Raw genomic sequence first — 25,204 nt, 5'->3', positions numbered from 1 at the left:
TATGAAGACAGACAGAAATACACTGAGAGAAAGCCAGAAGGACAAAGAAGAAAAGAGACAGAAATAGGAAGAGAAACAGAGAAATAGAGAAGAGGGGCGGCGGTGGGAGTGAGAGGTGAGGAGAGACAGAGATAAGAGACACTGAGAAAGAGAGAAGGAAGATAGAACCCCAGGGCCAGAGGCTCTGCCTACCCCCAAAGGGCTGAGTCAGAAAGGGAAGTGGGCTCTGAGGGGAGGAGCTGCGTCTTGGGTCTCCCTCTCTGCGGTTCTGCCCTGAGCCTCTGGCTCGGGTGTCCTTAATTTGGAGTCACTGAACTTGGATGGGAAAAATTACATTATTTTCATTCATCTCTAGCTGAAATTGAGCATTTCCTTCAATTACAACAGTAGCAACGAACCAGTCATATTAGCCATAACTATGGCTTTGTCACCAATAAAAATCACATATTTACTATCACATTACAGTATTGCAAGTATTTTGAAATATCATTTATGCTCATCACTGCTTCAAAATTATGAGAATATCAACCTACTGCTAGATCTTATTTAAAAGATTAATAAAGAAGCACATATATTACTACATCATATTAAAAGTTTTATAACTGTACTGCAATATAATTGGTTTCCTTTGTAATCCTACATATTTCATTTTATGCATTTTAAAACATTATCCTGAGACTAGATCCATAGGGTTTACCAGACTGCCAAAGGGGAACATGACTCAAAAAATGTTCCCGACTCCTGAATCTGGTTCCTGCCCTGGCTCCTGAGCAGAACCCCCAGCACCTATCCCTGAAAGTTCCGTGTGTCCTGTACCCCACTCCCTTCTCTTGCTGGGTTGCTCTGAACCCTCTAAGAAGCAGCTACCAAGGCAGGATGAAATATGCAAGGATTTGATTCCGGGAAATGCTCGTTAAGAGAGCAAGAGCCAGCGCCTGGGAGAGGGGCAGGAAGGCCGGGAGGAAGTCCCCTAGACCATTCTGCAGTGGGCCGGGGAAGTTCAACAGGGCCCTGGGGGAATCCTCCAGATGTCAGCGGTCAGAGGAGGCTCCTCTCTCTCAGGCAGGAATGGGCCGGCCTTGGGACCTCTGCTGAGCCTGGTCATTGGCTGGGAGCAGCCCAGGGGGAAGACGGAAGGAGCTGAGGCCCTTCGTTGCTTCTTACAGTTGAAATTGTGAGGAGTCTTCTCCCGGCCCCACAGCTGCCCATCCAGAAATGTCTCCTTATCTTTAAAACGGAGGTGATGAAAATTTCCTATCTGAAGGGTTGCTGTGAGGATTAATAGAAATTTTGCAAAGCAATGTGGGCACATTATCTGGGACATAGCCCTCAGTAATTGGTAGCATTTTTATGGCCATTTTAATTATTAATTATTACAAATTATCATTCTCTTTCTCAGAAAGGACCCCAGGAGGCTGAAGATGGCAGTGCCTCCCCAAGTTGCGGCAGTTGGGAGAGGTGGGCACCAGTTCCCCACACTCCCCACACCTCCCCCTGAGGTAGGGGTCTTCCCCTAGCTACTGGTAGTTCCTGTGTCTGCTGACTCACAGCCAACTTCCTCTCGTACAAACAGGAAAACGCTGCTGGCCAACAGCTCCCCCAGCACAGACATACGGTTAGGCTGCTCAGCTCTAAGGGGGAGGTGCCTCGGGTTCCAGGGCCCAGGATCCTGAGCTGCGGCCCCCAGCAAGATCGGGAAGGGAAAGGAGCTACGTCTACTCGGCCCTGTCCTCTCCCCGCAAACCCCAGCCACCGCAAAAAAAAAAAAAAACAGTAGGAGGATGAGGGGAAAGGACTTCTCCCACGGATGAAAGACTCTGCTTGCTGGGTCACTGTGTTTGCAGGACGCCAGCTTTAGCCTCAAAAAGGCAGCCCCAAGCCCTGGTTTCCGAGTGGGGATGTCGCCTTGCTGCCCGTCATCCCTGGGAAGAAAGCTCGGTCGGGCCCTGGGGAGGGAGGTGCGGATGGGGACCCCTCTGCCGGGCCTCTGGCCCTTTGCCCCCAGCTCAGATGGTCGGGCTCCCGAGGGCTCCTCAGCCTGGACGTGTGCGGCTATCCGGCTATCCGTCTGCCAGCCCCTGTGCCCCCATCAGCTGGGTGTTAGGGCCCAGCCCCTCGCAGAGCGGGAGAGGTGCCCTGGGGGCTTAGGGCTGGCCCCTCCTGGCAGGACGGGGAGGGGATGGGAAGCCGTCCTCGGCGCTCTGCTTTCCTCCCTGCCTCTTTGTCCCTCTCTCTAGGGCTGCCTCGGCCCCCAGCCCTGTTCCGGCCCCTTTCTGGGCCCCCACGAGGGCAGAGCTGGCCGGGCCCGAAGATAAGCGCAGGGGTTGGGTAAGGAGCCCAAGCCCTTTGAAGGCCGGCGCTTGCACAAGGAGCGGCGGGCCCGGCGGAGGAAACCGGCCGGCGGGGCGGGGCTCCGTCGGGGGCGGGGCCGGCGCGGCGGGGCTGGGGCCCCGGACGGCGAGGCGGGCACGGGCAGCGGACGGCGGCCGCCGAGGAGGTGAGGACCCCCGCGCCCCCGGGCCCCTGCCTCCCAGACTCCTCCCCACCCCTCGTCAAGGGCCTTCGGGGGCTCCCCTCCCCCCCTGCGCCGCGACCCGCCCCTGCCTCCCCTCGCCCGGCCTCTGCCCCTTCCCTCCCCGCGGCCCGGCGCTGCCCGGCCCGCCCCCGGCACTCCTGCCCGGCGCGCCTCCTGGTTCCCAGTCCCGTGCCCTCGTCCTGGCCTGAGTCACCGGGAAACCGGGCCCTACGTCAAGGCCGGAGGTGCAGCACCCAGGCCCTGGCTTGGGGATGGGGCCCAGACACGGGGGCAGAGACAGGCCAGAACTGGTGCTGGGGCGATGGGGCGTCCTGGTCAGGACCCCGCAGGGAGAAACAGGGAGAGATCCGTGGAGGCAGAGGCAGACGGAAACCCAGAGGCAGAGGTGACAGAGACACAGATACAAGGAAAAAGCTAGTTAAAATTGGAAACTGAGGCAGGGAGAGGCTTAATGACAGAGAGCAAGACAAGGAGAGGGACAAAGATGAGTTCAGAGGCAGAGACAGGGACAGGGCAGAGCTGGAACTCGGAAGAGGCAGAACCTGAGGTGACCCAGAGAACAGACCTGGGCCAGAGTCAGGCTGTGGAGCTGAGAGGGACAGAGCCGCAGAGACCTGGGCCCAGCGGCAAAAGCAGCGAAAAGGCCTGGCCAAAGCAGAGGCGGGGGTGCCGTTCCACACCGCTGCGCCCCACAGGGGGCTGCGTGCACGTGTGTGAACGTGCCCAGGTGGGTGGGGGGCGAGGACCCTGGCGCACTCCTGGCCTCTAGTCCCCATCTCGCTGGCCGCCGCCCTCCCCAAGGGGTCTCCGCTGGAGGCCAGGACCCCACGTGCCGGGACTAGTTAGCACTCTGGGCAGCTTGACCAAGGCAGGCAGGATGTGGGGGCCGCCAGGGCTGGAGGGACAGGAAGGAAGTCTGAGCAGAGACAATAGGTGGAAGGGGAGGGGGAACTGGGAACAACCAGGATTAAGATGGCGAGCCCGCACCTCAGCTCTGGAGAACAGTGGGACGGGTCAGCACCTTCTCTCCCGACTCCGCCGCAGCTGCCCCTGTGCGCACGTCCCGGGCCTTTTCCTCCCCACCATCCACTCCGTCCTGCCCCTGCAGGGTTCAAGCATCTTGTCCTTAGTTGCTTCCTTAGTTGAATGTGTAGTAATACAAAAGCAGAGTTTTGACCCAGACCCGGCCTGGGCAAGAGCTTGGGGGTGTCTCTACCACTGACCTGCTTTGAGCCTGGGGCGAGCCTCTGGCCTTCTCTGGGCCTCAAACAAAGAGGTTCTCTTGTACTGAGAAAGATCTTTCTGATGTTCTGGGGTGGCTTTGCCTCCAGACTGCTGGCCTCTGGTTATTTTTCTTTGGAGGAAGACTGAATTCTGGTACCCCCTGTCCAGGCCTCCGACCTTGGGACAGGGAGGGGGAATCTTGGCCTGAACCCTCCCTTCACCATTCCCCTCCCCCCAGCAATGGCTTGAGCCCCCATGGCTGCCCCTCAGGACCTGGACATTGCTGTGTGGCTGGCCACGGTGCACCTGGAGCAGTATGCAGACACATTCCGGCAGCACGGCCTGGCTACAGCGGGTGCAGCCCGGGGCCTGGGCCACGAGGAGCTGAAGGAGTTGGGTGTCAGCGCCACAGGGCACCGAAAACGCATTCTGCGCCTGCTGCAGGCAAGCACTGCAGAAGGCTTCCTGGAGGAAGCTACCCCATCGGATAATGCCATGGAGCCATCCCCCAGCTCAGCCTTCCAAGCCCCGCTCCCCAAGCCTGTGCCTAAGCCCAGGACGGTATTTGGTGGGCTCAGTGGCCCTAGCACCACCCAGAGGCCTGGGTTGAGCCCAGTGCTTGGGAGACCAGAATTGTCCAGGAGCCCGGAGTCCAGCCCTCCGCTCCCCACCTCTGACTCTGAGCAGCCTGCAGCCATGAGTACTGTGGAGATGATGCCCAATGCTATCTACTTTGGCCTGGACTTCCGAGGCAGGGCCCAGGCAGCTCAGGACATGTGAGTGGGCTTGGCTCCCTGGGACCCCAGTGCTGGGTGGGGGCAGGGGAGAGCAGGAATGAGGGCTTGTCCTGCTTCCTCTCTCCCTTAATGACCACTAGACCTTTCCCTTCAGGGCGCCAGACAGCACCCAGACAGCCGCCCCTACGCCTGCCCTCAGGCCCACAACAGGCACAGGTAGGTGGGTTATCATGGGCTGGGGGAGAGGGACTGTACCCTTGAGGACCCCAGACAGTCCTCCCTGATCTCCTCGTCCCTGTCTCTCCCATGCCTCCCCCTGCCAGTGCACATCATGGACCCTGGTTGCCTTTACTACGGTGTCCAGCCTGTGGGAGCCCCAGGGGCCCCTGACAGAAGAGAAGGCAGAGGTGTCTGTCAGGACAGGGCTGAACACAGGTGAGTAGTCGGTGAAGTGGTGACGACAGGAGGAGGGGAAGCGTGAGGAGCAGTTGAGCGGGTGGCGGCCATGTATCCGGTTATTAATCACCTGTGCATTAAGTGTCCACTGTGTGCTACCCAGCTCCTCAGTGCCCAGATATAACAGACCCAGTGCTCCCCCGCAGGCAGCCTGTGACCCTGTGAAGCAGACCAGAAACAAAACAGTAGACAAACAGATAGATATATAATTTGGAACAGCGAGAAGCGCTTTTCATTCTTTTATTTAACAAATCTTCATTGAGCAGTTATTGCATGCCAGATGCTGTTGTAGATACTTGGGGTAGATCAGAAATTCCTGACCTTGTGGGGAGATAGTCAATTAACTATAAATACAATAAATAAATTATATCATATGTTAAAAGGTGCAAAGTGCCATGGGAAAAAATAGAACAAGGTAAGAGGGCTGGGAGGGAGTAAGGGGGGAGTAGATCACAGATTTTCAAGGGTGGTCAGGGTATTAAGAAGATGATATTTGAGTGAAAGCTTGAAGCGGGTGAGGGAATTAGCCCTGAGGTATCTGGGAGAAGAATCCCAGGCAGGGGGAGTGGCCAGAATCGAGGCTGCAAAGAGCTCTTGTCTTTTACTCTGTGTGAGATGGGAAGCCATTGGAAGTGTTCTGACTGACATTCTAAGAATCCCTGTATGTGCTCTGTTGGGAATAGTCTGCAGTAGGGAAAAGCAGAAGCAGAGAGACCAGGTAGGAGGTTATTGCTGTAATCTGGGTGAGACACCTCAGACTAGGGTGACAGAGGGGGAGATGTGGTTGGATCTGGGTTGTATCTTGAAAGCAAACTGTCCTAGGAAATTGGGGTGTGAGAAAAGAGCGGTCAAGAATGACTTCAAGGCTTTCTGTCTGAGCCTGCACGGTCCATGTTTCTGTCTGAGCCACTAGCCACGTGCTGAGTCCTGAACATATGAAATCTGTCTAGTCTGGAGTGAGATATACTGTAGCTGCTACCAGATTTAAAGGCTTAGTATGAGAAAAACAATCCTGGGTGAATATAATGTATATGTAGATGTAATATAAATTTTTATGCTGATTACATACTAAAATGTTAATGTTTTGGGCACATTGGTTTAAATAAAATATTATTTAAATTAGTTTCACCTGTTTATTTTTTTAATGTGGCTACTAGGAAATTTAAAATTACACATGTGGCATTTGCGTTGACTTCTGATGGACAGTGCTGTTTGAGCAACTAAGAGATCCTGGCATTGCCCTGGTCTGAGAAGGGGAAGACTGTGTAAAGCAGGCGGAGGTGGGGGGGATTAAGGGGTCAGTTTTCAACGTGCTGAATTTGGGGTGTATGTTATACATCCAAGAAGAGATGACCAATAGGCCATGGGATATATAAGTCTGGAGTGCAGGGGACAGGTCTGAGCTGGAGGTCTGAATTTGTGAGTTGTCTGCCTTCAGATGGGTATGTGTGGCTGTGAGTGAGTGCTGAGAGAGCAGAGGACCAAGATCAGAGGCCTGGCTCACCCCAATATCAAGAGGTTGGGAGAAGAGGAAGAATCAGCAAAACACACTAAAAAGAAATGGCTTGTGAAGGAGGAGGAAGTCCAGACGAATGTCCTAGGAGGCAAGCTAAGAGCGTGTGTAAGGATGAGGGCGAGGTCAGCTGTCAGGTGCTGCTGGGAGATCCCGGAAGATGAGGACTGAGAACTGACTGGAATTTGTAACGGAGAGGTCACTGGGGACCTTGACAAGGGGTGGGGGTGAAAGCTTGATCAGAGTGGGCTCAAGAAAGAACAGAAGGAGACGAGTTGGAAATGTAGACAACAGTTGAGGTTTTTTTTGCAAAGAAGAGCTGAGAACTGGAGTGGTAGTTGATAGTGGAAGTGGAGTCGGGAAAGGGAATTCTGAGGACGTAATGTCATATGTCTAAAGGTAAATAGGAAGATCTAGTAGAGAGGGGAGATTAGCTAATGCAGGGGAGAGAAAGGGGAGAAAGTCTGGAGTGGTGTCCTTGTATAGGGGAGAGGAATAGGATCAAGTGCACACAGAGGAGGGCCTGGCTTTAGACAGGAGTGTTTATTATAGTAACAGGAGGAAGGCAGCATATGTGTGAAATTGGGTAGATGAGGTGCTGGAAGTCTGTGGGGTTCTTGTCTGATTGCTTCAATTTCTCAGTGAAGTAGGAAACAAGTAGGATAGGGTAAGAGTTCTCAGCCTTAGCTGCACAGTAGCCTGGGGGACTTCTAAAACTACAGTTGCTTGGGCCTCATTCCCAGAAGTTCAAATTTAAGTGTCAGGTATGGGGCCCATATACTGGTGTTTTTAAGTTTCCCAGGTGATTTTGTGCTGCTGAAGGTTGAGAACCACTGGAAAGTGATGGAGAATAACAGAAAACTTTCTGAGAAAATGGCATAAGCAAAGACCTGAAGGTTGAGAAAAAGCAGCCAGGGACGCATGTTCTAAGCAGAGTGTGCAGGGGCTGTGAAAGAGGGAAGAGAATGTAGCTGGACTGTAGTAAGCAAAGGCAAGGGTACTTACGAGACGACGTCAGGGGAGTAGCCATAGGTCTCGTTGTTCAAGCTGCTGCAGCCCATGGTAAGGAATTTGGATTTATCCTAAGTGCAAATGGGAAGTTATCGCAGGGCTTCATGCAGGGGAGTGAAATGATCTCATTTGCATTTTTAAAAGAGCACTTTGGTGGCACTGGGAAAATGGATGTGGGAAGGAGGGCAAGAGTGGAAGCAAGTGACCAGTTAGGCAGTTCACACCACCCAGGTGAAACCTGATGGGAACTTGGTCCAGGGAGAGAAAGTCAAGAACTTTTGGGGGGAAGAACCAATAAGACTTACTGATTAGATATGGGCAGCCATGGCAGAGAGCCTGTTGGGATGTTCAGGGAACCGGGTCTAATGTGTGTTCCTCTTTGTTTTGGCCCCCCACCAGGCTCAGTAGGCAGGATCTGGAGGCACGGGAGGACACTGGCTATGCCAGCCTTGAGCTGCCCGGGGATTCCACCCTCTCATTGCCCACCCTGGACATGGAGACCAATGAGGACCTCATTTCACCCTATGCCAGCTTCTCCTCCACGGCAGACCGCCCCACACCTGTGCTCAGTGGCTGGCTAGACAAGCTGTCCCCTCAGGGGTGGGGCTGCTGGAAGGAGAATGGGGGAGGGGCTAAGTGGTGCTCCCAGATCCTCCGAGCCCCTCAGGATACAGCCTCCCTCCCTCACTGATCTTGGCCTCTCCCTTCTCCAGAAACTACGTCTTCCAGAGGCGTTTTGTGCAGTTCAACGGAAGGAGTCTGATGTACTTTGGCAGTGATAAGGTAGGAGGCCCGGGAGGTGCTCCATGGGACCTTGGGAGAAGGAGAAGGGAGGGCTGGAGAGGCTGAGGTGGGAGCAGGTGGTCACCACCTGACTGATGCCAGCATCAAAGCAGCTAGCTTAGCAGCTGTGCCCTACGGCTTATGGAGTGAGTGCTGGTCTCATTAAAAGTCAGTGCTGGCCCTCGGGGTCAGCACGCATGGCTGAGTTCCTGTCCCCGTGAATCACTGGTCTCTCTCCAGGACCCCTTTCCCAAGGGGGTGATCCCTCTGACCGCCATCGAGACGACCCGAAACAGCAAGGACAACAAGTTCCAGGTTGTCACGGGCCAGAGGGTGTTTGTGTTCCGCACAGAGAGTGAGGGTGAGGGCCGGAGCTGACTAGGTCAGGGTGGGGCGGGGCGGTGCTGTGAGCACACAGCCCGCTGACCGCTGCCCATGCACCTGCCAGCTCAGCGGGACATGTGGTGCTCCACGCTGCAATCCTGCCTGAAGGAGCAGCGCCTCCCAGGCCACCCCCGACCACCCCAGCCACCCCGACCCCTGCGGACAGGCATGCTGGAGCTGCGCGGACACAAGGCCAAGGTGTTTGCTGCCTTGAGCCCTGGAGAGCTGGCACTGTACAAAAGCGAGCAGGTGAGAGCTGGGCTGGGGCCAAGGGGCCCGGCCTAGCCCATGCTGGCACCTCACTACGCCTGCCCCACCCCGACTCTGCCAGGCCTTCTCTCTGGGCATCGGGATCTGCTTCATTGAACTGCAAGGCTGCAGTGTCCGGGAGACCAAGAGTCGCAGCTTTGACCTGCTCACGCCCCATCGCTGCTTCAGGTGGGGCCCAGACTGGCAGGAGACAAGGCAGGGGGAGAGACTTACGAGGGAGGCACGGGTGCGGAGGACTGGAGGCCTTCTCAGTGTGACGTCAGTGGGTGTAAACTGCGGGGAGCCCTGTGAGCAGGGCCACAGATGTCAAGAGGGTTTGGGCTGGCCCCGACATGGCCTGCGGTGGCTCCTGCAGGAATGGCCAGTGGGATGGGACAGGCTGGGGGGTATCCATGCCCACACACTGGCTGTCTGCCCCTCAGCTTCACAGCCGAGTCTGGGGGTGCTCGGCAGAGCTGGGCGGCCGCTCTGCAGGAAGCAGTAACCGAGACCCTGTCTGACTACGAGGTGGCTGAGAAGATCTGGTCCAATCGGGCCAACCGGCACTGTGCAGACTGTGGGGCCTCCCGCCCAGACTGGGCCGCTGTCAACCTGGGCGTGGTCATCTGCAAGCAGTGTGCAGGTGAGGGCTAGAGTCTTTAGTGGGAACAGGGAGAGCAAGGGGGACTAGTGGGGGCTGGCGGGGGTACGCTCAGGGTGCCACATGCCCCTCATCCCCTAACAGGTCAGCACCGGGCCTTGGGTTCCGGGGTCTCCAAGGTGCAGAGCCTGAAGCTGGACACAAGTGTCTGGAGTAATGAGATAGTGCAGGTGAGGAGTGCGAGGAGGGAGAAAGTGGGGAGGACGGAGGAAGCGCATCCATAAAAGGCCTTGGGCCCACGTTGGGGACCCGGCTGGAATGTCTGACTGCCAGTCTCAGACTCAGTCTCTTGAGTTCCTGTCACTTGCCTCTGCCTCTTATCAACCTGTAGTTGTTCATTGTCCTGGGAAATGATCGTGCCAACCGCTTCTGGGCAGGGGTACTGCCCCCAGGTGAGGGGCTGCATCCAGATACAACTCCTGGCCCCCGGGGAGAGTTCATCTCCCGGAAGTACCGGCTGGGTCTCTTCCGGAAGCCCCACCCTCAGTACCCAGATCATAGCCAGCTTCTCCAGGTAGGAGGGGCAGGTTGGGGTTGATGGGGTGGGGATGCAGTCTCTGAGTTGAAATGCCTAGACTTGAGTGGTGGCAGCTTTTTTGGTGACCGGAGGACTAGCCCCAGGGCTTAGGTTGGGTCTTGGGGCTGACAGAGGCCCACCCCCTTCTGCAGGCTCTGTGTGCAGCTGTGGCAGGACCCAGCCTGCTGAAGAACATGGCCCAGCTCCTCTGTGTCGAGGCCTCGGAGGGTGAGGAGCCCTGGTCCCCATCAGCAGCTCTCAATGGCAGCTGCCCTGGTCTCCTGCACCCAGGTAACCCTGCAAGTGCTTCCTCTCTCTCCCTGCCAAGAATTCTCAGCCCTAACCTGTGCTTTGGTTCTTCCGGGAGCCCCAATTATCCCCTCGCCCAGCCCATCACTACAGCCCAGCCTAGGTGGCTTCCCAGCCCTCTGGACCTTTTGGGGCCTACTTTCTGATGTTATGGAGTGACTGACAGTGGCCACTGCCTGGGGGTAGAGCTAGATGTGTGAAGTGCTGGTCTGCCCCTGACAGGGTCAGCCCATAAGCCAGGTCTCATCTCCCTACGGGAAGTCTGATCACAGAAATGGTATTCTAAAGGGCCATTCGCCAGGGGTCAGGCTAGAGGGGCTGGCACACTTATCAGATGGCCTGTGTGCTCCCATCCAGAGCTGACTGGCTGGTTGGCTGGCTGATGGGGAGAGGCAGCAGGCAAGGACTGGGTTCGATGCCCCATCGGTCCCTGCACTCTCTTCTCCAGTCTGGGTAGTGAGGGGTCCAGTCCCTCGGGGCTCTTCTTGGCCATGCTGCCAGTGGAGTTGGGTCCCACTGTCTTTCTCTATTTGACCCCCTCCCTCTAGTGGCTCAGGCTACCCTGTTGCCCTGGCCTGACCCAACCACTTCTTCCCCCTTGCAGACCCCTCCCCTGGTGTGTACAATGAGGTGGTGGTGCCTGCCACTTATAGCAGCTTCCTGTACTGTGGTCCCATCAGTAACAAAGCTGGACCCCCACCCCCTCGCAGGGGCCGCGATGGTGAGGAGGCAGGCAAGCATGGAAATTGGGGCCGAAACTGGGGTGGGAGAGGTGTTCCCCAGAGGGACAGGGAGGAGAGGGCTAGGATGGGAAAGTGGTACCACACCCTGGAGTAGGCAGGGGGCTGGGAGTGAGAGAGGGACCATGCCCAGGACAGCACTGGGTGGTGGTTGAGAGCGTGTGCTTTGAAGTCAGATTGTCTGGGGCAAATCCTGGCTCTGTGACTTGGGCCAGCTACTCAAACTCTGAGCCTTGGTTTCCCCACCTAGAAAACAGGATTGAATATAATACCCATCTCACAGGGTGGTTGTGAGAATTCCATGAGACCGTACAGAGGCAGAGGGTTGGGCATAGAATACATATCTGGTGAATAGGAATTAATGACAGTGAAGACAGAAGCTTTTTGCCTACTGACCATCAGCCTGTCCTTTAGCTCCTCCTCGACTGTGGTGTGTACTGGGAGCGGCTCTGGAAATGTTTGCGTCAGAAAGCAGCCCTGAACCCCTCAGCCTCATTCAGCCCCAGGATGTTGTATGTTTGGGTGTGAGCCCCCCACCTGCTGACCCAGGTGACCTCGACAGGTACCATGATCACTGAGCTCCCCCTATTCCCTTCCTGATCCCGAGCCTGCCAGCCCCCTTTCTCCTCCTTGACCCCCACTTCTCTCCAGGTTTCCCTTTTCCTTTGAGCTCATCCTCACGGGGGGGAGGATTCAGCATTTTGGCACAGACGGAGCTGACAGCCTGGAGGCCTGGACCAGCGCCGTGGGCAAGGTGAGACAGCTGAGACCCCTCCCAAAGAGCTCAGAGTTTCTTTGTCCCCACCTGTCCCCATCCTGTCCTCTCATATTCCTATAGCCACTCCCACCATGTCCACTAAAGCTAAGGTTGACTGAGGGCTTTTTCTGTGCCAGGCCCTGTGTTAAGCACTGCCCACTCAATATCTCATTTAATCGTCACAACAACCCTCAGAGGGAAGGATTATTAATATTTCACACACAAAGCCACTGAGTCTCAGAGGTTATGAAGTCATTTGGTCAAGGTCACAGAGCCAGGAGGCGGCAGAGCACAGGACCAAACTTAGGCCTCTGTCTGCACATCTCGTCCAAACCACAGGGAGGCCACCTCTGACCCCCACTCCCCTCCCCTGCCCCACGTCATCCTCCGTTCTCCAAGTCTGGAGGCAAAGCTGCCTTCTTCTGCCAGCTTCTCCTTCCCATGCAAGCCAGTCTTTCCTTCCTTCACCCGCTCCCTGAGATCAAAGTGCAGGCCCTGGAGTCAGCCTGGGATCTGAGTGCTCCAACTCTCAGCCTTAAGAGCTTCCCACACAGGTGAGAGTGGGTGTAAAAGGTCCACCCGCTAGGGTTGAGTATTAAGTGACACGTGAGGCCATTCTGCCCGGCACACAGCAGGCCCTCCATCTGTGGGTGTTGAAATAGTAATGGTGATGATGATGCCAATCACCCCCATCCTTAAATAGCTTTTCCCTCAAGCCTGCTTGACCTTCCACTCATCACCCTGGTGCCCTCCTAACACCTTCTCAGAAAGTTGTGTGCCCTGGCAGCCTGCTGTTCCTCCTGAACCCCTGCGGCTGCTCCCCTCTGCCACACTCTCTGAGCTGCTATCCTGTGGGTGGCCAGTGGCTTCCCGTGCCAAAGTCCAAGGGCCTCCTGGCCTCACCAGGTTATGTCTGGGACATCTGCCAGCCCTCTATAGGAAATGCTTAACTGCTGTACCTTCTGACCCCCCTCTCCTGGTTCTCCTATAACTCCCCGCACCAAGAAATTGTCTCTGTATCCTTTGAGGACTCTGTCTTGGCCCTCCCAGTCTCCTCTCATCATTATTTACACTTCCCAAAAATCTAGCCATCCTTTGAGGCAGTGCGACCCAAAGTGGGTCTGCAGACTGTTCCACCATACTGGCCGGTGGACTCTTTGTTATGGCCCCTGACCTGACAGGCTATGCGTGGAAGTTGGGCATTAGCAGTTAGAATCTTTCAGAGCAGTTTGGCAAAGTGATTTTATGTATGGAACCTAATCCTGAAAGTTAGGGGCTTCTATTTTGTATGTCTTTCTTTATTCTTTAACTTTTCTAGTAATTCATTTTTATTGAATTACTATCTAGTAATTTATCTAGTAATTCAGTTTTATATGAAAGAATTGGTTAGTGACAGATTGGAATTTAAAAAAAGAAAAGAAAAGAAAAACTCCTCGTTCCTTCACTAGAGGTGGTTTGAGAGGCGTCGCTTTGAGGTCTGGCTCCTTTCTCCGCCCCTGGCCCCTGGGGCGACAGGAGTTCCCGGGGCGTCACAACTATTCAGTCACAGCATCCTCGCTGCCTGCTGTATCTCACCTCTACATGCCAACTAAGGGCATAAGACTGCCACACAGGCGTCTCCTCTGCTCCTCAGAGGCTGGAGGGAATGGAGCTGAACCTCTCTCCCTTCTCCTTCCATCTCCTGTCTCCCTGGCTCTTCCCTTGGCTCTCTCCCATCCCCGTCATGCCTCTCTGGCTTCTCTGTCTCCTCAGGTCTTTCTCTGCCGTGCCCTGTCCCTCGCACCCTCACCCCGCCTCTTGGCTCTTTCCTTCCCATCCTCTCTCCCGTGTCCCCCTTGCCTCACAGTGGTTCTCCCCGCTGAGCTGCCACCAGCTGCTGGGCCCTGGGCTGCTGCGGCTGGGCCGCCTGTGGCTGCGGTCCCCCTCCCACACAGCCCTGGCCCCTGGCCTCTGGCTGTCAGGGTTCGGACTTCTTCGTGGTGACCACCTCTTCCTGTGTCCAGCACCGGGCCCTGGACCCCCAGCCCCTGAGGACATGGTGCATCTGCGGCGGCTACAAGAGATCAGTGAGCAGGGGTGGGGACAGGGATGAAGGGACAGGGATAAAGGGTGGCCATGGCTGGGAATCTCCTTGGGAATCCCTGTGGGAAATGGCAGAACATCATGGATTCAGGCACAAGCTCTGGAGTCAGCCTGCCTAGATTTAGATCCCCCACCTCCATCACTTCCTAGCTGTGTGACCTTGGACAAGTTACTAAGCTCTCTGTGCCTCAGTTTCCTCATCTTTACAATGGGCACAAAATAGGGTTTTAGAGAATTTTAAGTAAGGCAGTGCACATAAAACACAGACCCTGGTGGGAGACATCTCAAAGGGTTCACTAAATGTTTTTATATGTTGTAAATGTTATTGTTACCATTATTTGGAGTCACTTGCTGGCTGGGGAGTAGGAAAGGGGACTGAGTCCTCTCACTTCTTAAAAGAGGAACAGTGTGGGATAATGTATGAGGGCTTTGGAGATGAGAGACCTGAGTTCAAGTTCAGCTCTGCCATTTTATAACAAGCAGTCTGAGACAAGTTACTTAACCCTTCTGATCTTTACTATGTCACTTGTGAAATAGGGATAATGGTATGTAACTCAAGGATTTAATGTCAAGGATTTAATGTGGTATTGTTTTTAAGGTCCCTGGCCTGGCACCTACATACCTTAAATACTTAATAAATATTAGTCACTATGTTGAAGGTAACGGTGATGACAGTGCCTGGTGATTCTCCTCCCAGGTGTGGTCTCGGCAGCTGACACTCCAGACAAGAAGGAGCATTTGGTGCTGGTGGAGACAGGAAGGTAAGTGTCGTCGGTACCCTTGACCCTGGGCCCGCCTTTCCACAGCCCAGCCTGGACCTCAGGCAGCTTCCTCGGTCTGTTCCCTGGTTCAGGGGTCCTGTCTGGGTTGAGTGCTGCCGCCCCCTGCTGGTGGCTCTGGGAAGTCCGGTCCTTATGATTCTGAGCCGCTTCGTCAGAGGAGCCTCCGGACCTGGCTCTGACTCCGGCCTCGGGTCTCAGGACCCTGTATCTGCAGGGGGAGGGCCGGCTGGACTTCTCAGCGTGGAACGGAGCCATTGGGGGGGTAGCCGGCGGGGGCGGCACAGGGCTTCAGGAGCAGCAGATGAGCCGGGGTGACATCCCCATCATCGTGGATGCCTGCATCAGTTTTGTCACCCAGCATGGTGAGTGGATACTGGCCAGTACTGAGCTAGCGGGGGACGGGGAGCATGGGCACAGCCAGGGTTGGTGATCTGCCTACAAGAGCTTTGTCTCCAGAGACTGCAGCCTGACCGCAACGGGCTGTATGATCCTTGGCTCAGCCTCAGTTTCCTCATTTGTAAAATGGGGCTGCCTAACAGTCCTCATTTCCTCGGATACTTGTGATGGTAAGATGACATATATAAAGAATTTACTAGCACAAGACCTGGCAGGTGGTAAGTGTTTCGAGGTTGCTGTTCCTGGGTGTGGGCATGGAGGGAGGGTGGCACTGGAATGTGATGGAAGCGGTAGAACCATGGAGAACAAAGAGGGGGCAGCCACAAGGCAAGAACCAAGCTGTACAGCACAATCCTGAAGGTTTGAGCAGAATTATTCTGTGTGGGAGGTTTTCCAGACACAAAAGATCAGCTATGCAAGTGGTTCCCAGACTTCTCCATGAGTTTTTGGCCTCTGCTTCATCCTCCTGCCCAAGTAAGGACCAAGGAGGATCTATCTCCCCAGCAAACCACCTTGAGAAGGAAAATCCGTAGAAAACTGAAGAGGGCAATGAAGGGGAAAAGAGGCGCATCCCTGAAGCTGCAGACAGTTGTGCTTACAGCATGGCCAGTGACTAGGCAGTGGCTACCGACATTCTCTGTGCCTCGGTAGTAGCTTCATGCAGTGACTTCCCTCACTCATTAGAACCCTATCGTCTTCTCAGTCTCCCCTGTGTTCAAAGGAAGAATTAAGTCAGAGGCCCAGTGAAAAAGCCCAGGAGAGAGTGTGGGTGTTCATTCCTGCTCCTCCACAGTTCCTGCTCCGCCACTCTCTCCATTCAGCAGATATTTATTGAGCTGCTCCCATATACCAGCAAGTGGAAATACAGCAGTGCGCTGGAGAGAGTCTATGAAGCTCAGAGACTAGTGGGAGCAATGGGTAATAAATAAGAAAACAAATACAGTCGGTTCTAGTTATTCAAGGTAGTTTCATTCTATAACGTTATTACAAACACTGAGTTAATGAGCAGAGAATTGTTGCCGCAGTGGAAATACAGGGTTAGGTTCCTGAGTACCCCTGGTCTCATTTTCATGAACCGATCCATACGTAACCTTGTTTTAAGTGTTTAAAGACAATTTATTTAATATGTACTGTTGACTTGGTAACATTGTGCTCAGAGCCAGCAGTACTCTGTCCATGCCTGAAGGAAGCTCATCCGACATGTGTTCTCTCTAACAAGGCACATCACAGCCTTCTTGCACTTAGAACACTAGACAGCACTTCAGCACTACACTTGGGGCCATTCTAAGCAGCAAAATCACCAACAAAAAGCACAAGAATGCAGAAAACATGGCTCGAAGTATACCATGAAAATGACACTTGTTTACCATATGAGACTTCAGCTGGGAATGTATCCAACTGGCAACTCAAATTTTTCTCTCCTCTGCACATGTTCACAAGTGACTGCCAAAGTGCCACAAGTGTTGATTTGAGGGTATAAATTTTAGGGAATATATGAAATTGCAAATATGGAGTCTGCGAATAACAAGGATTGACTGTAATGTGATTTGAGAGTGCTATTTAAAAACAAAGATGGTGAGGACATAGAGAATGATGGAGGCTCTGTGTGATGGAATGGCCAGGGAAGACTCTCTGAGCAGGAGGACCTGAGCAGGGACTGAGTCGGGACTGAGGAGGCAGATTTTCTCCTCTCTGACCCCCCCTTTCCCCCAATAGCCACATACCATGTAGGGAGTCATGGGTGGGACGCTGGGTGGGTGGAGGTGGGTCTTTGGGCAGTGGTGGGCAAGGATGTTGGCTGTTCTCAGGACTCCGGCTGGAGGGCGTATACCGGAAAGGGGGTGCCCGCGCCCGCAGCCTTCGGCTCCTGGCTGAGTTCCGGCGGGATGCACGCTCAGTGAAGCTCCGACCAGGGGAGCACTTTGTGGAGGATGTCACTGACACGCTGAAACGCTTCTTTCGAGAACTTGATGACCCTGTGACCTCTGCCCGGTTGCTGCCTCGCTGGAGGGAAGCTGCCGGTACTGCCAAGATCCCTAAGAACTCCTCACAGGAAACAAAGGGGCATCCAAGAACCGCACCCATCTCACCAGAATCCCTGAGACTCTCTTTGGGGATTGGGCAGGCCCCGTGCCCCACTGCGGATCACCCAGGGGCTCAGCTCAGAGCAAGGTGTGGGAAGGGGGCAGAGACACATCCACCCTGGTTGTCTCTAATGATTCTTCCACTCTCTCTTCCCGGATCTTCTCCAAACTCCCTATTACATCCCAGAGCTTCCCCAGAAGAATCAGCGCCTGGAGAAATACAAAGAAGTGATTGGCTGTCTGCCGAGAGTCAACCGCCGCACACTGGCTACCCTCATTGGGCATCTCTACCGGTCAGTATGGCCAGACCCCCTGCAGGCTCCTCGCTGACCCTTGGTCACCTCTGTCCGACCCCCCACTTTCATTCATTCATCCCATAGTTAGTTACATGAAGGTGTTCAGAGTATGGACTCTGAACTTGGACTTGTGGAGAGAATACATGTCAGATAAGCTTCGTTCAGGCATGGACGTAGTGCTGCTGGCTGAGTTCAGAGTTAACAAGTCAAAGTATAGATTAAGTACATTGTCTGTAAACAGAAATACACTTAAAACAAGGTTATGTATTGATCCCAAGGTCAGACAAATCTTGCCCTTCCTCTGGCTCCACCATTCTAGTGTGTGTGACTTTGGATAAGTTATTTGCACTTTTTGAGCCTCAGTTTTCTGTTGTGTAAAAGGAAGATGGTGTAATGAATGGTATCCATCTCATAGGTTATATTAGAGTTAAGTGAAATAATCTTTATAGGATTCTTACTGCAGTGCCTGGCATGTATGTAGTAAGCATTCAGAAATGATAAGCAATCAATATTATTTTGCTCTATTATTCTACGCCAGGCCAAGGGTTAAGTGTAGGAGACACAAAGAAGAATAAGCCGCAGACACTTTTATCAGTCTCCGGGAAGACAAGTCTTCAGGTGATTCGGGGTGAGCCCTGGCTGTGTTATACTGATTACACTGTATTCCAGGGACTGGCCAACTATGGCCGTGGGCCAAATCCCGCCTGTTGCTTGTTTTTGTAAATGAAGTTTTGTACATCAAGCGTGAAGCCACACCCATGCACTTTATACTGTCTGTGGCTCCTTGCGCTTTCAGTCACAGAGCTGAGGAGTTGTGGGCCTACAAGCCTAAAATATTTACTATCTGAAAAAGTTTGCTGACCCCTTCTTATTTATAATCGCCACTCCTTATCTGTCTCTCCCCTAGCCTGGGAGCTCCTTCAGGTCAGAATTGTGTCTTACAGCTGTATCCCAAGTACTTAGCTCAGGGCCTGGCATATAGCAGATACTCCATTAAGTGTTTGCTGAATGAACAGATACGTCAACAAATGGGTGAGCACACATTGTGTTCCTCATGACCCTCACACCCCTCCCCTCTGCAGGGTGCAGAAGTGTGCGGCTCTAAACCAGATGTGCACGCGGAATCTGGCCCTGTTGTTTGCACCCAGTGTGTTCCAGACGGATGGGCGGGGGGAACACGAGGTGCGGGTGCTGCAGGAACTCATCGATGGCTACATCTCTGTCTTTGATGTAAGCTTTTCTGTCCCCTGACCTACAGTCCTTCTTCCTGGACTCTCGATTTCCTGCTCACCCCAACAAGCACCCAGCCCGGCCTCTTAAAGGAATCACTTTCCAGGGCGCTGGGCCCCTCCCTCCCGCTTTCTTAACATCCTTGCCGCATTGGTTCTTAGCTCTTCTGGCCTTAGCCCTCTCCTACATGCCATCTGCTCTTGGACATCTCTCCCTGCCTCCCTCCCTTCCCAGCTCCGACACTGCCCTCAACACACACACACTCCCTTTTGGCTTCTCCTCAGATCGACTCCGACCAGGTAGCTCAGATTGACTTGGAGGTCAGTCTTATCACCACCTGGAAGGATGTGCAGGTAACCTGTCCTTGTCCTGACCTTAGACTCCTAAGTAGGCCAGAAGGGCACATCGACATAGGCAGCTGACCTTCCAGCAGCAGCTGGACACTGGTCCTCAGCCCTCCAGGGAACGGGAAACCCGAGGAGAGGAGGGCCCTGGGGAGAGGGGTTTGGTTTCATATCTGCTCCACTTATTCCAGCACAAGGATTCTTTATTACTGCCTGATGGCAGAAGCACTTCAGTTTTGCATGTTTGAGACCTGAGGAAGAGTTAAGCTAAGTGAGACAGAACGGTTAGAAAAATAAACATGATAGCAAACAGCTGAGAACTTGCTGTGGTCCAAGCACCTACAATCTCGCTTTAGCATCACACAACTCCACAAGGTAGAGAGTCCCATTTCTTTCAAATAAAAAACTGAGGCCCGGAGGGTCATTTATTCAAGGTCACCCTGTAGCAAGTGGCAGAGTTGGAACCCACAGTGGTCTTGGGAGGCACCTCCACAGCCTGAAGCGCAACTCCACCTCTCCTGGAGATTCTTTTAAGGGCCTAACTGGTGTTGGGCAGGAGAGTTGGGAGACTTCTGTCAGGGGAGGCGCTTACGGGGCAGCAGGAGTTGTCCTCTGACCTTGCCTTTCTGCATCCTCTGTACCTCCTTTACTTCTCCCCTTAGCTGTCCCAGGCTGGAGACCTCATCATGGAAGTCTATATAGAGCAGCAGCTCCCAGACAACTGTGTCACCCTGAAGGTCAGGGAGAGGCAGGGGGAGATGAGAGGATGGAGGGGGGAGGCAGGGGCAGGGGCCTGACCAGCACGGGTCCTCTGCCCTTGCCCTGGCCTCAGGTGTCCCCAACACTGACTGCGGAGGAGCTGACCAAGCAGGTACTGGAGATTCGAGGGACAGAGGCTGGGATGGACTTGTGGGTGACGTTTGAGATTCGCGAGCACGGGGAGCTTGGTGAGTGGGACCTGCGTGTGCATGTGCACAGCAGACACTGTCCTCACGCATGTGAGGGGATGTTCTATACCGCTGGCCCGTCCCTCTTTCTCAATATTCCCTTCTCTCTCGGCTTTCATGGCCTCAAGCCCTGCATGTCCCTTTCTCCCCAGAGAAGGCATCTCTCTCTCCTTTGCCCAGGCTCCAAATGTTGAAGGGACCCTTTTCCTTTCTCCATTTACATTGCTCCTTGGATGAGCTCATCCATTCCAATGGTTTCAACTGCCATTAATAAGCTGGCGCCCAGATCTTTCTCTCTGGCTCAGATCTCTCCTCTGAGCTCCAGACTCACTTATCCAACTGTCTACTTGACACCTCCATTCATACATCTCACAGGCATCGCCAATTCAAAACATCTAAGACCAAACTCAGTTTCCAGCCTCTCCCCTAACAAAAAGCCCAGACCATTTCTTTTTTTAAAATTAATTTGTTTATTTTTTTTATTAAGTTATCACTGATATACAATCTTATGAAGGTTTCACATGAGCAACATTGTGGTTACTACAGTCACCCATACTATCAAGTTCCCCCCCACACACCCCATTGCAGTCACTGTCCATCCGCGTAGTAAGATGCTATGGAGTCACTCCTTGCCAGACCACTTTGTAGTGCTTCCTGTCTCAGTCAGTGGCACCACCATCCACCCAGTTATCAAGGCCAGAAACCTGGGAGTCCTCTGGGACTCCAACCTTTCCTTCATCTTCATACCCAACCCAAACAACTAGTCCTGTGGATTCTATTTAAATCCATCACTTCTCTCCATTTCGACCACTACCACCACCGTACTCCAAGTCACCATTACCTTTCTGCTCCCCAGCCTTAACCACTAAAGTGTACAGCCCCAGAAAGGGAATAGCCGGCCAGTGTTCCAGTCTTATCTCCCTGCAGCCCATTTTCCACATAGCAGTCGATGTGGATTTCGAGCATAGATCATGCCATCCCCACATTTAAAACCTTCCAGTGGCTCCCTGTCGAACTTTAAATTTCTTGTTATGGGTCACAGACCCCGAATGCCTGGCCCTTGCATGTTTCTTGGGCCATTTCTCACAGAACTCATTCTCTTGCTCAAGCCATACGGGCTGCTTCGTTCTTCAAACCCATCTTTCCTAACTCGGGGCCTCTGTTCTTATGTTTTGCCATGCCTGAGATCTTCTTCCCTGAGATCTTAGCATGGCTTGTTCTTCCTACTGCTTCAGGCCTCTGAGTCTCATCTTCAAATGCCCTGATCTGAAAGCCTTCCCTCACCCTGTCTCAGTAACTACCTCGTTACTTTCTCAGCCTCTTTTTGTTTCTTTCAAAGCAATGACTTATCTGTAATAATTTGGTTTACTTACCTATTTACTCTCTGCTCCCTCACTGGGCTGGGGGCTTTGTGAATGCAGGCCATGTGTTTCATTCTCACCCTTGCATCCCCAGGGCCAGCACAGTGCCTGGCATAGAGTCGGTGCTAAAGTAAATGTCTTTGCTGGATGGTGGAATGGAAGAATGAATGGTGGGAGAGGTGTTGGGAGCTCCAGGCTGTGGATAGATATTCTGGTTGATGCTCACTTCCACCTTGCTCCTTAGAGCGGCCACTGCACCCCAAGGAAAGGGTCCTAGAGCAGGCCCTGCAATGGTGCCAGCTCCCGGAGCCCTGCTCGGCGTCCTTGCTCCTGAGAAAAGTTTCCCCGGCCCAGGCCGGCTGCCTCTTTACAGGTGAGCGTCCTTCTTCAGCCCAGCACCCCGACCCCAGACCTCTCTCCTAGGACCCTCGACCTGGCACTGCCCATTTGTGCCCAGGTATCCAGCGTGAGAGCCCACGGGTGGGGCTGTTACGGTGTCGAGAGGAGCCACCCCGCTTGCTGGGAAACCGCTTCCAGGAGCGCTTCTTTCTGCTGCGTGGCCGCTGCCTGCTCCTGCTTAAGGAGAAGAAGGTGAGGCACGGGGGTGAGCAGGAGAGGGAGGCTGGGCGGCCAGGTGGGAGGAGCCGCGGCAGCACCTACCCCCACACTCCACAGCCCACACTCATTGAGTCATTCCTGCCCTGGCCCTTTGACCTCTGACCCTGTGATCACATAACCCCGGTGCCCCCATGACTTCCGGACCTCATTAACCACCATCCTTCTCTCACCTCTTGACCTCACTGACTGCCTTCATGTTCTCAGAGTTCTAAACCAGAACGGGAGTGGCCTTTGGAAGGTGCTAAGGTCTATCTGGGAGTTCGCAAGAAGTTAAAGCCTCCAACGCAGTGAGTTTTTTCCCCCGCCCACACTTCTAGGGCCTTCCTGCCACCGCCCTCTGGCCTTTCTGATCACCCATCACTGTTCGCCTTTGCCTCCCAGGTGGGGCTTCACGCTGATACTGGAGAAGATGCACCTGTGAGTACCTCCCAGCCTGGCTCCTCCTCTGGCCCAGCCCTGCACTTGGCCCTCCATCTCCCTGCTTTTTCTGTTCTCCATCCCTATAGCTGCGTTCCCCTCCCATCCCACTCATTCCCCTCTGATCACCCCTCCCCAGCTACCTGTCCTGCACTGATGAGGATGAGATGTGGGACTGGACCACCAGCATCCTCAAAGCCCAGGTGAGGGGAAGGAGAAAGCTGAGGGCCACCGTTCTCTCCTTCTGTACCTGCCGTGCCCACTCGTGCCAACCACCACCCTCTGTCTAGCATGATGACCAGCAGCCAGTGGTCTTACGACGCCATTCCTCCTCTGACCTCGCCCGCCAGAAGTTTGGCACCATGCCCTTGCTGCCCATTCGTGGGGATGACAGCGGAGCCACCCTCCTCTCTGCCAACCAGACCCTGGTGAGGTCCCCCTAGCCTGCCACAACCCCCTCCTGATCCCTGCCTATGTCCTTGCCACACTGCAGGAGGAGGTGGTATGCCTGCCAGCCTGGTGCCCCCTGTGCCTTCTCTGTGCCCCCACTCCACATCCCCACTTGCTGTTGTGAGGCCTCACTGTGTCTCCGTGTCTCTCCCTCTCTTCATCCCCCCGCTGCCTGTGCCCAGCGGCGACTTCACAACCGGAGGACCCTGTCCATGTTCTTTGTGAGTACTGTGCCTGCTCCAGCTGTGTGCCTGTCTGCTTTGTGTTCCTCTGTGCTGCCTGAACCTGTGCTCTCTGTATTTGTCCTGATGCATGCCGTGTGTGTGTGTGTGTGTGTGTGTGTGTGTGTGTGTGTGTGTGTCTGTGTGTGTGTGTGTGTCTGTGTGTCTGTGTGTGTGTGTGTGTGTGTTTTGGGGCCAGAAGGAATGAGGAAAATGAGGGATGCTGCTAACGGGTGGTGAGGAAAGGGGGACATGGTGACAGGATATGAGAAATAGAAGGCAAGTGGTTAAGTGAATGCATTTGGAGTCAGACAGACCTGGGTTCAAGCCCCAGCTCTACCGTCTACTCACTGGGTGATCCTGGGCAACTTACTTAATCCCTCTGTAGCTCAGTTCACTCACCTTCCATGTAACCCATGATACAGTTGTTTTGATATAAAACATGCAAAGTATTTTGCAGCATCTAGCCCAGAGGAAGAACTCAGAAATGTTAATGCTCAAAAGTCCAGTAATTCTAACCTGTGTCTTCCTCCTTCGACCCCATTCCCATCCAGCCAATGAAGTCATCCCAGGGGTCTGTGGAGGAGCAGGAGGAAGCAGAGGAGCCTGTGTATGAGGAGCCAGTGTATGAGGAAGTGGGGGCCTTCCCTGAGCTGACCACGGATACCTCCTCCTCCTCCTCCACCACGCAGGAGCAGACAGCCAAGCGAGAGACCCCCGTGGCCAGCCAGAAGTCCTCTGACCAACCCCTTCTTTCCAAGACAGGCACCCTAGGCTGGGAGGAGAGGCCACCGGAGCCCCCTCCAGGCCCCCCTTCAAAGAGCAGCCCCCATGGGTCTCTGGAGGAGCAGCTGCTGCAGGAACTCAACAGCCTCATCCTGAGGAAGGGAGAAGCCACCACAGGCCCAGGCAGCCCCTCCCAGCCGTCCAGCCCCAAACCCCCAAGCCCCAGTGACCTTCCGACACAGACAGCTGGCTTCCCCGCACAACCTCCCTGCACTTCCAGCCCACACTCCAGCCAGCCCCTCACATGACCCCAGGACCAGCCATCTGAGGGGGTAGGTAACCAAGGGCACAAGCTCTAACCAGGGCAGACGCTGCTGGGAGCTTCCTCTGCCCTAGCTGGAAAGACTCCGGGATCCAGGGCGCTGCTGTGGAAGGAGCACAGACTGCGGGCTCAGCAGGCTATGTCCTGCCCAGCGAGTGGCAGGTCACGGCCCCTCTGGGGGCCTCCACTCACTTATCTGTACCACCGTGTAACTGAAGTAAGGAGAGAAGTGATCGCCAAACTGTTTCTCAGGGCTGTGAGCCCCATGTATTTTCCTTCAACAAGGGCAACTCCTGCTTTAGAAACTTGATCTGTAGGGGTTCTGTGAGAGATTTGGGGTTTGATAAGAATGGTTTTACTGCATTAAAAAATAGATTTGGAAGCCAGAGATCTGAATGATTTCCAAGTCATTCTTATCCCACCTCCTACATTCGGGACCTACATGGGAGCCCTGGTTGGGAGGTTGATTGGGGTGAGGAGCTAAAGCAGAGGGGCCCAAAAGGGTGGGTCATTGTTAATAAACCTTGGAAACAGAAGGCCACCACTCATTCATTCATTCATTTAACAAATAAGTGTTGAGCACCTAACTGGTGACAGGTATCGGGGATATAGTATGAACAAAACAGATGGGGTGCCTGCTTTTATGGAGCTTCCACTGTAGAGGGGGAACAGAAAGCAGAAAATGCACAAACAGATTCAGTGCTGTGAAGAAACTAAACCGAAGCGATGTGTGTGTGGAGGTGGCCCTTTGGCTGGCTGGATGGGGAAGGCCTCTGTGAAGACCTGAAATTGAAGGGTAAGAAGCGGGCGTGTGGACTGCTGAGAAAAGGAGCCTTCCAGAAGGAGAGGGGAAGCAGCAGGCATACAGGTTCTGCAGTGGGAAGGGACTTGGCCTCCTGGGGGAACAGCGAGGAAGCTGGCTGGACTGGCTGAAGCACTGTGCGTGGAGAGCAGGGGAAGAGCATGGGCTGGGGCCCAGTCATGCACAGCCTCGTAGGCCAGGCTTAGGCATTTGGATTTTAATCTGAAGCAAATCAGTTTTAAGGAAGAG

At 54.1% G+C, this 25,204-nt stretch overlaps 1 protein-coding gene across 3 annotated transcripts; it reads left to right on the top strand.

Annotated features, from left to right (window-relative positions):
- The first annotated feature begins 2,386 nt into the window (after nt 1-2,386).
- ARAP3 (ArfGAP with RhoGAP domain, ankyrin repeat and PH domain 3) lies at nt 2,387-24,541 on the top strand. Of its 3 annotated transcripts, none has more exons than XM_036895436.2 (33): nt 2,387-2,497; nt 3,999-4,536; nt 4,652-4,713; nt 4,821-4,932; nt 7,877-8,077; nt 8,191-8,260; nt 8,501-8,621; nt 8,709-8,893; nt 8,976-9,082; nt 9,337-9,536; nt 9,639-9,724; nt 9,886-10,068; nt 10,224-10,362; nt 10,985-11,101; nt 11,535-11,682; nt 11,772-11,874; nt 13,724-13,943; nt 14,657-14,720; nt 14,940-15,103; nt 16,946-17,158; nt 17,409-17,514; nt 18,600-18,747; nt 19,032-19,100; nt 19,754-19,828; nt 19,924-20,038; nt 21,644-21,772; nt 21,857-21,990; nt 22,222-22,304; nt 22,399-22,434; nt 22,574-22,637; nt 22,725-22,862; nt 23,067-23,105; nt 23,660-24,541. In XM_036895436.2, exons 2-33 carry the CDS (start codon nt 4,016-4,018, stop codon nt 24,137-24,139), a joined length of 4,632 nt encoding a protein of 1,543 aa, XP_036751331.2. In that variant the 5' UTR covers nt 2,387-2,497; nt 3,999-4,015; the 3' UTR covers nt 24,140-24,541. The 3 variants fall into 3 exon arrangements, with proteins under 3 accessions (XP_036751331.2, XP_036751341.2, XP_036751343.2); XM_036895448.2 differs by having other exon boundaries at nt 2,422-2,497; nt 4,031-4,536; XM_036895446.2 differs by lacking the exon at nt 23,067-23,105.
- The last annotated feature ends 663 nt before the right edge of the window (nt 24,542-25,204 follow it).

The sequence above is a fragment of the Manis pentadactyla genome, chromosome 13 (assembly GCF_030020395.1).
Source record: "Manis pentadactyla isolate mManPen7 chromosome 13, mManPen7.hap1, whole genome shotgun sequence".
Taxonomy (NCBI): domain Eukaryota; kingdom Metazoa; phylum Chordata; class Mammalia; order Pholidota; family Manidae; genus Manis; species Manis pentadactyla.
Note: the sequence above shows the minus strand (reverse complement) of the source record. Positions and strands in the feature narration are given on the sequence as shown.